General features: G+C 41.3%; 1 protein-coding gene across 1 annotated transcript; it reads left to right on the top strand.

The window, feature by feature from the left end:
- Positions 1-4,986: 4,986 nt before the first annotated feature.
- On the top strand, positions 4,987-8,477 carry LOC308288643 (extracellular calcium-sensing receptor-like; the record flags this gene model as incomplete). The annotated part of the gene is made up of 5 exons (XM_080730114.1): positions 4,987-5,163; positions 6,579-6,854; positions 7,039-7,266; positions 7,362-7,485; positions 7,564-8,477. The coding sequence occupies 5 exons, from the start codon at positions 4,987-4,989 to the stop codon at positions 8,475-8,477; spliced, it is 1,719 nt and encodes a 572-aa protein (XP_080586240.1).
- Between the last annotated feature and the right edge of the window lie 2,843 nt (positions 8,478-11,320).

Here is an 11,320-nt window from a genome sequence, read left to right as displayed (position 1 = left end):
GAGGTATCCGAGGCGAGCCTCCAAATGTTCCGCCTCAGGATAATGGATGTTGGTGATATTTTGATTATCGCGATATCGTAAATCACAATTTCTTTGGTAATAATAATCGTGACATGACATTTTTGTTGATTGATTTTTGTTGAGCCACTGTTTCATCACCCCTGGGCCAGATTTCATCAGGGTGGGTGAACACACGCCTGCCCAGCTCACTTTTAATTTGTAGTTTGTTGTTGCCAGACAATCACATACAGTATGTCTGCCTACAGATACCTCTGCACTTCTGAATGCAAGCTACTTGTATGAACACTGGCAAAATCACAAAGCTATGCCTACTGCTTTAGAAGCCATCATATTACCATCTCAATTTGAAGGAGCGCGCTGATTCAGTGATGCATTTTTCGTACTAGTTTCCTCCCAATTTTAACAAGGAAAGCTTGGAGACTGCGTCACTCTTTAGCTGTGTGAAGTGTTTAGACACTCACTGGTAATTTTCCATGTGCTGAAGCTCACAAACAACCTGTTCCTCTAGTGGACCAAAGGGATCATGACAGTTTTTTGCAAAAGCAAATTAGATAAACATGTAGTTTCATAATCAGTTATACTAGTAAGACGCCCTAAAGGCGAGAGAAGTGACCTCGCCCTAGGGGTGAGGTCGCGATTTCCATATATGGATATAAAATCTCCAATGGGCATAAAATGGACAAGGACAGAATTCATTTACAAGTAATGTAGCGGCAACCACACTGGTTATCATGAGACTGACACAATAGGCTCTATTTTCATCCATCCCTAAATTATGTGCCTTTTTTTACTATTTTGAAAAATATTTTAAAATACTTCAAATAGCCGTTCAACAAGCTCATAACGTGTCGATGTAGATCGGCCAGTTAAACTATTTTAAAATGTTTTTAAAAATAGTAAAAAAAGGCAAAGAAGTTTAGGGATAAGGGGTAAGGCATGGACGAAAATAGAGCCCAATATGTCCATATATGGGCATTCCCAGATATGGGCTCTTTTACTGCTTGACGAACACTCGTCATTTTCCTTCACACCGCCATGGCGAGCGTTCGTCAATTCCCCAGCAGAGCCTGACTGAGCACATGGGGGGAGGGGCGGGTGTCTCCTGTTCTCACAGTGAAATGTTGACAACACATTAGCAGCAATGGCGGAGAGATCCCCTTTTTGTTTGTTTTTTCAGCCCTGGATCTACATTCTCTATTTCTCTGTTGTACAATAAATTCTATGTCCACAACGGGTGCAAACAAGGCTCACTGTACAGCCCCTCGCTTTGTAATGGCCGCGCCCGTTAAGCAGATTTCTTTTCTTCGCGACTATGAGAGATATGCCCGTTTTTTACACAAGACCGCGATTGGAAGTAATGGATGGTTATTTTTCTATAAAATTGCAAAGGTAAGGTACTTTGATTGCAGTGAGCAGACTATAAAAATCCTTAATAGGCGGTAAAACTGTTAATATTGATGACATCAGGGATCTCCATATATGGGCATAAAAGGGACAAGGACAGAATTAATTTGCAAGTGTGGTTGCCATGACGCGAGTCACACTTGAATTCTGTAAATGAATTTTGTCTTACCATTTGAATTTTCCCCATTCAAGTCAATTTGTGCATAATATGAAGCGTGACATGAGGTGTGACTGACTGACTCACTGAGCTGACCTATGAGGCAGAGGTTTTGATACTAACTGCACCCTACGGTTGCAATAAGCATAAAAAAGTAATAGAGGTACAATATAAGGCAGGTGTCACGCTCAAGGCAAGTCTACATGGCAAATAGGCAAAGTAGTACTACTATTATCTTTAACTATAGTATTTTATAATAACTCAAATCTATTCCTACAGGTATACTACAGAGCAATGGTCACAGAGTTGTGGCCATTTGAAGTGCCTTTGCATGTCACATTGACACTGCTGCAATACTACTGTAGCATCCCATAAGTGTGCAATTCTGATTATTTGGTGTGACCTTCTCATGCCAGACCTCCTAACAGTGCTTGTGGCAAGTTTGGTTTTGATTGTAGCAACGGTGCGCGTTGACAATGTGTGGCCCTCAGAGGCCCCTGGCAGCAACTGGGTTGTACAATGTGGTGCCTGGCAGCAGTAAGCTGCGTTGTACAACATGGGCCCCTGGGTGCTCCTGACACAGTAATATTGTGACTACGGTCATAAATAAGCCAGAAAATTACTGACTTCCTGTTGGGTTTAGCTCATGATTCAAAGAGGCTTTTTTGTGAGACTGGACATGTGCTATGTGGGCTTTTATGTTTGAAATATTGTATTGCAATATGTAATTTGTCGCCACTGGGACGAGTGCAAGTTGCAAAAGTTTTTCAATATCTTTAGGCCTTTATTTGTGCATAAAATAACTGGTAAAGATATAATTTCAGAGACCTTTTTCTGCTTGCAGCTTTATATATTATTTTATTAATTGGTGATTTTCTTTCATGACCTGTAATGGCCCTGTGAGAAAGTTGACACATTACAACTTTGATGATGGCGAGGGCCACTATATTTCCACCTTCACTCCAGAGGGCCACATTGCATATTGCTACAGCCTACTTTGTCATTATTATTTTTTTTTTAATATATTTTTTATCCCACGGTTTTTGCAACCCATTTTTTTTCCTCACCCGGTGACTACCTAACCTGTAGTCCTGGTTTCCGCTCTCTAACCACTGCACCACCATGCCCCTGTCATTAGTATCTTATGCAAAAGAAGCAAAAATAGACGATCTGCAAGCTCAAAGTGAGCTTGTAGATCGGCTATTTTTGCTTCTTTTGAATTGGAATCCTGAATTATTTTTTAATTGGAATCCTGAAATGTAACATTTTGATTTAACGCATTTAGTTATATAGTCAAGTTAACTTTATGTACCTAAATACAAATACATTGGACATAAAAACATACATTTTAATACTACTATACTAGGCATTAAGCTACTAATATAGACTGACGGAATTAAAGCAGGTCATGTTTGGAATTGTAACAGCTGAAATCAATTATATATCAGTATTCAGATATTAACCAGCTGAGGGCCGCATTAAGTGAAGGTGGGGGCCGCATGTGGCCCCTGGGCCGCCAGTTGCCCATGTATGCATTACAGGATACACGCAACATTATTTTTAATATGAAAATATGGCTAATGTTAAGCCCTGCCTCTACTTATGGCTCTGCTCAGATGAGTGTTGTGAAAGATTACGTAATGTCATAAGGTGGCACAGGGGATGGCACAGCACTGTGTATAAAACTTAACAACTGGACTATGGATTTAGAATAGGGTAGGGGGTGTTAGACAGAGGAGGACAGTCATGATGGCTTCTCTAGACATACACCTGCTTTCATTCCAGCGCTTGTACTTGATATTGTTCTCTGCCTTCTCTCCTTTGTCTTCCTCATCCTCCTCCTCTTGTGAGTTAAAGGCACCGTTTAATCTCAACAGAGTTTACAAGCCTGGAGACTTGGTTCTGGGTGCCGTGTTTGACATCCACCTGTCTTCATCACTGCACTCTGAGACCGGAACTGATATGTCTTTCACCTCCGAGCAACAGCACCCCATTTGCCATAAGTAAGTATCACAAATACGAAAGCAAGCTAGGGAACAGGTTTTTGATGTATGGTACGATAGGATTAGTTGATCATTATTTCTACAAAGATACATGTGGCATTTTGTGTGTTAGTTTCGACATTGACGAGTTCAGATGGGCCCAGACCATGGCTTTTGCTGTTACAGAGATCAACAGAAACCCCAGCCTGCTGCCCAATGTGACTCTGGGGTATATTCTCTATGATACCTGTTACACGCTTGGCGTTGCATTCCGTGCAGCGTTGTCATTGCTCAGTGGGAGAGAGGAGCAGATTCAATTGGATGAGAGCTGTGTTGGCTCTCCTCCAGTGCTCGGAATTGTGGGTGATAGTGGGTCAGCACAGTCTGTTGCTATCACTAGTGTGTTAAGTTTGTACAGAGTGCCCCTGGTAAGTTAACTAACTTGTACCCCCCTTTTACCATCACACAATGATGATCATTTAGTTGTTCACAAATATGATTTACAATAGTATTCATAGAACATAATGTGCTTGCAGGCAGAGCATGTTAGCAGAGCAGGCATATTTTGAACATAGGTTTTCATAAGGTCAGAGTGCAAAGCATCTGTGTTTGAGGTTTGATTCATCCTTGACCTTTCACCTGAGAGTAGGAATTTTAAGGCCCTGAGCCAGACTGCTCTCCTGGTCATGTGTATGTGCTTAAGGGTGCAGTCCCAGTAGTGTGTGCATTTATTAATGTATTTGTTTGGAGCAGTGAATGGGGTGTTTAGCAGAGGGGGTACATCTAGGTCAAAGGTGAGTGTCAGGTTGAGTGGAGCATGAGAACAACCTTGTCAGTCCTCCTCACTCCACTCACAAGCTTTGTTTGCAAGGGAAATGTGTCACCCTAAATAATAAATCTGTCTTTTTCAGATAAGTGCCTATGCCATGTGCTCCTGTCTGAGTGACCGGAGTCAATACCCTTCCTTCTTTAGAACAGCCATAAGTAATGCTGTCCAGGTGAACTTCTAAGTAGTACATAGTATATTCCACACACTTGACAATTACCTCCCTCTAGTGAATGTAATTGATATTGCATTTATCACCTCATCTGCTTGTGTGTATTACTGCCAGAGCCTATAAGGTCTCTGTTGACCGCATCAAAAGAGAATTAGACAGACAGACAGACACTCAGACACCCACCCAGACAGACAGACAGACAGACAGACAGACAGACAGACAGACAGACAGACAGACAGACAGACATTCTAGTTCAGTTGCCGAAGGTCAATTTGAATGAACTATTAATAGTTTAAGCACTTATCCCTCCATTCTTCATCCATTTAATCAGGTGCGAGCTATGCTCCAGATAATGAGACGGTTTGGGTGGACCTGGGCAGGATTGGTGTTTATGGATGATGCTTATGGTCACGACGCAGCCCAAATGTTTCAGTCTGAGCTGGCCCGCTCCGGCTGGGGTTGTCTGGCGTACGTGGAGCTCTTTCCATGGGGCAGTGACCCAGCCAAAGTACAGAGGCTTGTCTCTGTGATGAAGAAGTCCACAGCACGTGTGGTCGCTGTATTTGTATATGGGATGCGTCTGATTAAACTCTTGGACGAGGTTGGGTTTATGATCCATGTTAATTTAGGAAGTCAAAATTATAGAGGTGTCTGAAATGAAAGTGAAGACATCTGTTCATATATATATAGTCTATATATATATATATATATATATATATATATATATATATATATATATGGGTTATTTAATTGCAAGGAAATAATCAAAGCATTCACACAGCTCATTGCAGACACTAAATGTTATATTGAAATATTTTTTAATAGATTGCATTTGTCTTGATAGTTGTTGTTGATTACAAACATTATGACATTTTACTCAAGTACTGTACTTGAGTGCACTTTTGAGGAACCAATTTGTAATAATTTTACTTCTACTCCACTAAATCTCAGAGGCAAATATTGTACTTTTTACTCCACTACCTTTCTTTGACAACTTTAGTTACAAGTTATTTTGTAGATTATTGAAAACATGCATTAACCACTTCAGCCCTATGCATACTTGGGCGACACATTGTGAGCTTGTATATCTGCTATTTTCAAAGCATTTGTACACATTCGGAAACTTGTGAAATGGGACATTCTGCAAAATGAGTACTTTAACTTTAAATACTTGAGTATGTGAATACTTTTGTACTTTTACTCAAGTCCATTTTGAATACAGGAATTTTATTTCTAAGAGAGCAAGAGTATTTCTACATTGTTACATTGGTACTTTTTACATACCATGTGAGTACTTCCTTCATCACTGCAATGGACAGGTGGTGAAGCAGCAGGTGAGCGGTCTACAGTGGATAGCTGATGTGAGTTTCATGGAGGAGGCAGTACTCCTGACTCCTCACTACATGGCCTATGTGAGAGGCAGCCTGGGCATTACATTCCGTCGTGGAGAGATACCAGGCCTTAAGGACTTCTTGTTGAAAATACGCCCTCAAAATGATCGTGACAACGACAATGACAATATGCTAGTGAGTCTTTTGTTTAATTTCAACGTTCAAGGTGGTCATCTGTTAATTGTTACGTCTTGTGTACAGGTACATGAGAGTAAAAAATGTCTTTACTCTGATTCAACAGTAATTCTGAATACAAGTGGAATATTTTGGGGCTTGGGGGTCATTAGCATTTCTCGAGCTTTACCATGGCTGGTTCGTTCAAGTCTCTGATTGTTCTGGGGAAGAAGCTCTTTCGTCGGCTACAAGTGCCTTGTGACTGTGGAGCCACTTTTCATTTAGCATCTTCTAAAGCAAGTGTTTTTGGGGGTGACTACGATGTTTGATGATTCTGCCATCTTCGCTGACACAGCGTTCTTGGTTGGAAGATCGAGGATCACTTTCACTGATGCGTTCGGCTGTCCGCAAGATACATTTTGTATTTAATCTGCATGTTCAATCTGATGTCTGTTTTCATATATTCACAAGGTATTATATTTCTGTTTCAGTATTAATTGTGTTTCTTAAGGTCAGGCGGTTTTGGGAGCACACATTTCAGTGTAAATTTGCGCCACTTCCATCAGAGTGGGTGGAAGCTGATGGAAAGGTGTGTACTGGAGAAGAGGACCTAGGAACAGCAGAAACGACCCTTTTTGATATGTCTAACCTAAGGGCAGAGTATAACGTGTACAAGGCTGTGTATTCTCTGGCCCATGCCCTCCATGACATGTTGCACTGTGTGCCAGGAAGAGGGCCTTTCACTGGGCACAGCTGTCCCACTTTGCAGACAATAAAGCCATGGCAGGTGGGATATATTAATAAATAGCTTACTAGTGTTTCTAGTACAGTGTGTACACACACACACACACACACACACACACACACACACACACACACACACACACACAAATATAATCATTATTTTGTACACAGTATAGGTTTTTTAAATGTCACTTGCTCTTCATAATGTTGTTCATCACCATTTCTAGCTTGTGCATTACCTGGAAAAGGTCAACTTCACCACATCATATGGTGATGAAGTAGCATATGATGAGACTGGTGATGCCTTACCAATCTGCAATATCATGAACTGGGCGTGGTTTCCAAATGGAAGCGCAAAGGTTCACAATGTAGGTGTGTTCAAGAGGTCAGCCTCCACAGGTGAAGAACTCATCCTTGATGAAGACCGAATCTTCTGGAACTTTGAAACCAACAAGGTCACTTTGGCTGGCTAAAATACCTATAGTTGAGCTCATGATGTGAATGTGTACTAGTTTGGACTCAAATGGTTCATTGTTACTTTCCTCTGTAGCCTCTACGGTCAGTGTGCAGCGAGAGCTGTTCTCCTGGAACCCGTGTGGCCAGAAAGAAAGGGGAACCTGTCTGCTGCTTTGACTGCATTGCTTGTTCTGAGGGAGAGATCAGCAATGCAACTGGTAGATTTACATTCTGTATACAGCAGGTTATCAATAAGCTGATACTGTATGTCCCTTTAACCTTGCCCTCTTTGTTAGACTCCACAGAGTGCACCAGCTGTCCAGAGGACTTCTGGTCCAGTCCCCAGCGTGACCGCTGTGTCCCTAAGATCATGGAGTTCCTCTCCTACCACGAGGGCCTGGGTATCTCCTTGACAACCATCTCACTGCTGGGCACATTCATCTGTGCACTCGTCCTGGGAATCTTCATCTATCATCGAGACACGCCCATGGTGCGCGCCAACAACTCAGAACTCAGTTTCCAACTCTTGCTGTCACTCAAACTGTGTTTCTTGTGTTCCCTGCTGTTCATTGGTCGTCCCAGAATGTGGACCTGCCAGCTGAGACATGCAGTGTTTGGGATCAGCTTTGTTCTGTGTTGTTCCTGTATCCTGGTAAAGACTATGGTGGTGTTGGCTGCCTTCAATACCTCCAAGCCTGGAGGTTCAGACATCATGAGGTTCTTCGGTGTTGTGCAGCAGAGAGGAACGGTTCTCGCTCTTACTTCCATTCAGGCTATTATCTGCTTAGTCTGGCTTGTGACTGCCTCACCAACTCCTCATAAAAACACTCAATACCACAGTGATAAGATAGTCTTTGAGTGTGAAGTGGGATCAACTGCTGGTTTTGCAGTGTTACTGGGTTATATTGGTTTACTGGCTCTCCTTAGCTTCGTCCTCGCATTCATGGCCAGGAATCTTCCAGACAACTTCAACGAAGCAAAGCTGATCACTTTCAGCATGTTGATCTTCTGTGCCGTGTGGATAGCCTTCATCCCAGCATATATCAGCTCTCCGGGCAAATATGCAGATGTAGTGGAGGTCTTTGCTATTTTAGCATCTAGTTTTGGCCTTTTGGGAGCACTGTTTGGACCAAAGTGTTATATAATGCTTTTGAAACCTGAGAGAAACACTAAGAAGTCCATTATGGGTCGCGGTGCCAACAAGAAATAGAAGCAGAAATTCAACGAGAATACATTTTCTGTGCAATAACTTTATATTTCTGTTTGATTGCTGATCACCTTGTTGGTAATAGATTACATGTTCTACCAGATTAAACTAAATCCTGTCAGAGATTAAAATATCTATACTACCGGTATCTATTATAAAGAATGTTGGTGAAAAGTTGATTACCTTTAAAGACTAAGTTTGGTGATTTTAGACCCATATAGACAAGAACTTTTAGCACCTAGGTTATGTGCTTCGTTCTCTGTGTACTACAGGCACATAAGAGGTAAATTATGTTTAGGTTTAAAATTGGCAAATGTATCTATTAATTGGCAAATGTATCTATTATTGTTTTGAATGGTTCTGGTTTAATAAAGCTGCTTTGTGTGATATTTTCATTGTCAAAAGGTTTGAAAACACGGGGTGCGGCGGCGCAGTCGGTAGCGCTGTCACCTTACAGCTAGAAGGTTCTGGGGGACGGTGGGGGCGTGTTCTCTCTTGTTGTGTTGAATTAAATAAACACAAACAAAATAAATACAGGAATTATTCTCTATGCACAATGTATAATAGTATTGAGATGTCCAAAGAAGAGCACAGACCACTCTATTTGTCCTGTTACATTTGTCTCATTGAACGGACTAACTGAGAATCTCTGAGAATCTCAGTTATCACTGAGATTACCTGTAGCATATTAGCTATGAAGGTTTAATAAATATATATATATAGAATGTCGAGAGGATGGACAGGCGTTTAATGTGTTTTCCTCTTAATAGTCAGATTGTTGTTTGTTGTAGATATATGTTACTTTTTATTTTATATGAGCTATATGAGACGTCCCTGTTCACTACCCTGCCACCAGGAGATGTTCTGCGTAAGGGACGAAACGTCCATGAACAGTGGTCCCCAGCTGAAGACCCTAGCCTCATAAACCAGACAGAATGCAGGAGGAGTATAGTTTACTAGGCTATGAAGACCCTGCAGCAAAACATATTTTTTGGTATGCGGTCAGGTTTAGGCCTGGCTCAGGGAAGAGGACGCCCCTGCCATGCATAGTCCTCCATAGAGCATCGCAGTGGGCGTGGTTTACTGGTCCCACTAAAAAATATTTATAACAATTATGTTAAGCCTAGAACCAAGCCATCCAGGATTGCAGTGAATCGTGACCATAAAACCTTTGTTTCTATGAAAAGAACATTTTGAAAATCGCTAAACAAAGAGTATTTATTAAATGTAGTATATCAAATAATGTAATATTAAAATATGTTTTCACATGAAAACAAGTTTTATCGTCATGATTCACTGCAATACTGGATGGCTTGGTTCTAGGCTTAACATAATTATATTATAAATATTTTTGTAAAAGTCTATGGGGAAAAGGAATGGGAGATTTTTGGGTGGGACCAGTAAACCACTTCCTCTGCGATGCATAGGCACCGTAATTGGAGCAGCAACAGGCCTAACTAAGTCCTATAGCAGGAAGACCATCCTCCTGTATAACATAAAGTACTGTACTCTAAACCCCATTTAAGTTGGGGCCTTTACCAAATGCACATATTTGACAATTGTATATTGAGAACTTTAAATCTTAATTTACTTCAAATTTCATGTATTTATTTATGTATTTGTTATTGAGCAGTGCTCAATAACACCGCTAAGCTCCAACATCTGGCTCCAAAAAATGTTCTTTGTTTCTTAATATTAAAAATAATAAATACCGTACAAATATATTAAGGGAGACCGCAACAATTAGTCTGGCAGGAAATACCCCCCAGGTAAGTGGTAGCCTACATTCATGAAAATTACTATGCCAACTCCAAACAGCCCCAAAGACACGATGCTAGCCCCGGCAATACAGATTTGCTTGCCAAGTGTCTACCCCCTTTTCTCAGACCAGGTAAGTGGTACATTCATGTAAATGGCTATGCCAACTCCAAACAGCCCCAAAGACACAATGCCGGCTCTATTTTGACCCCACTGATTCCGGAAATAGATATTAAAGGAGGCGGCCTGTATTCAGCAATACAGATTTGCTTGCCAGGAAGTGACCACCCCCCTTTTCTCAGACCAGGTGAGTGGGACATTCTTGAAAGTTGCTCTGACAACTAGAAACAGCCACAAAGACACCATACCAGCACTATTTGACCCCTCTGATCCGAAAACAGGAATTTAAGGAGGCATTCTGTATTCATCAATACAGATTTGATTGCTAGGAATAGGGATGGAGCTCAAAACACAAGACTGTTGGGCTTATCAAGCCTGTTATCGAGCATAGCATCCCATGACATCATGTTTAAACCATAAAGATCAAGAAATGATTACAGTACTATTCCTAATATAAAGCCATTTAACACTTATTGCACATATTAATGAATGGTTTTAATGATAGGCAACATTTTTTTTTACTTTTGTTAATTTTCATCCTCATAGATGGTGGTCAGCTACAAACTCACAGTCACAACAGCTGGCCAATAATAAAAGATACCAGTTCTGTTCGGAATTTGTCGTCTCACATCTTTCCACAAAATATTAGAAAATGCTCAATAGTGGGCTCGATAAAAGCCTGGCTCAAACAAGCAGGATCGATAAGGTGCTCATTATCAATAATAAATAACGAGCTCCATCCTAGCTAGGAACTGCCAGGTAAGTGGTACATTCATGAAAATTACTATGCCAACTCCAAACAGCCCCAAAGACACAATGCCAGCCCCAGCAATACAGATTTGCTTGCCAAGTGTCTACCCCCTTTTCTCAGACCAGGTAAGTGGTAGTAGAGTTCTCAACAGGCCTGAAAATTAAGGCCCGGCCCTAACTGGGCCTTAACTGGGCAGGCCGAGGCCCTACCCGGCCCT

Source organism: Nannobrachium achirus, assembly GCF_963921795.1.
Source record: "Nannobrachium achirus genome assembly, chromosome: 7".
NCBI lineage: Eukaryota > Metazoa > Chordata > Actinopteri > Myctophiformes > Myctophidae > Nannobrachium > Nannobrachium achirus.
The sequence above is the reverse complement of the archived record's forward strand: the minus strand, read 5'-3'. Positions and strand labels throughout refer to the sequence as shown.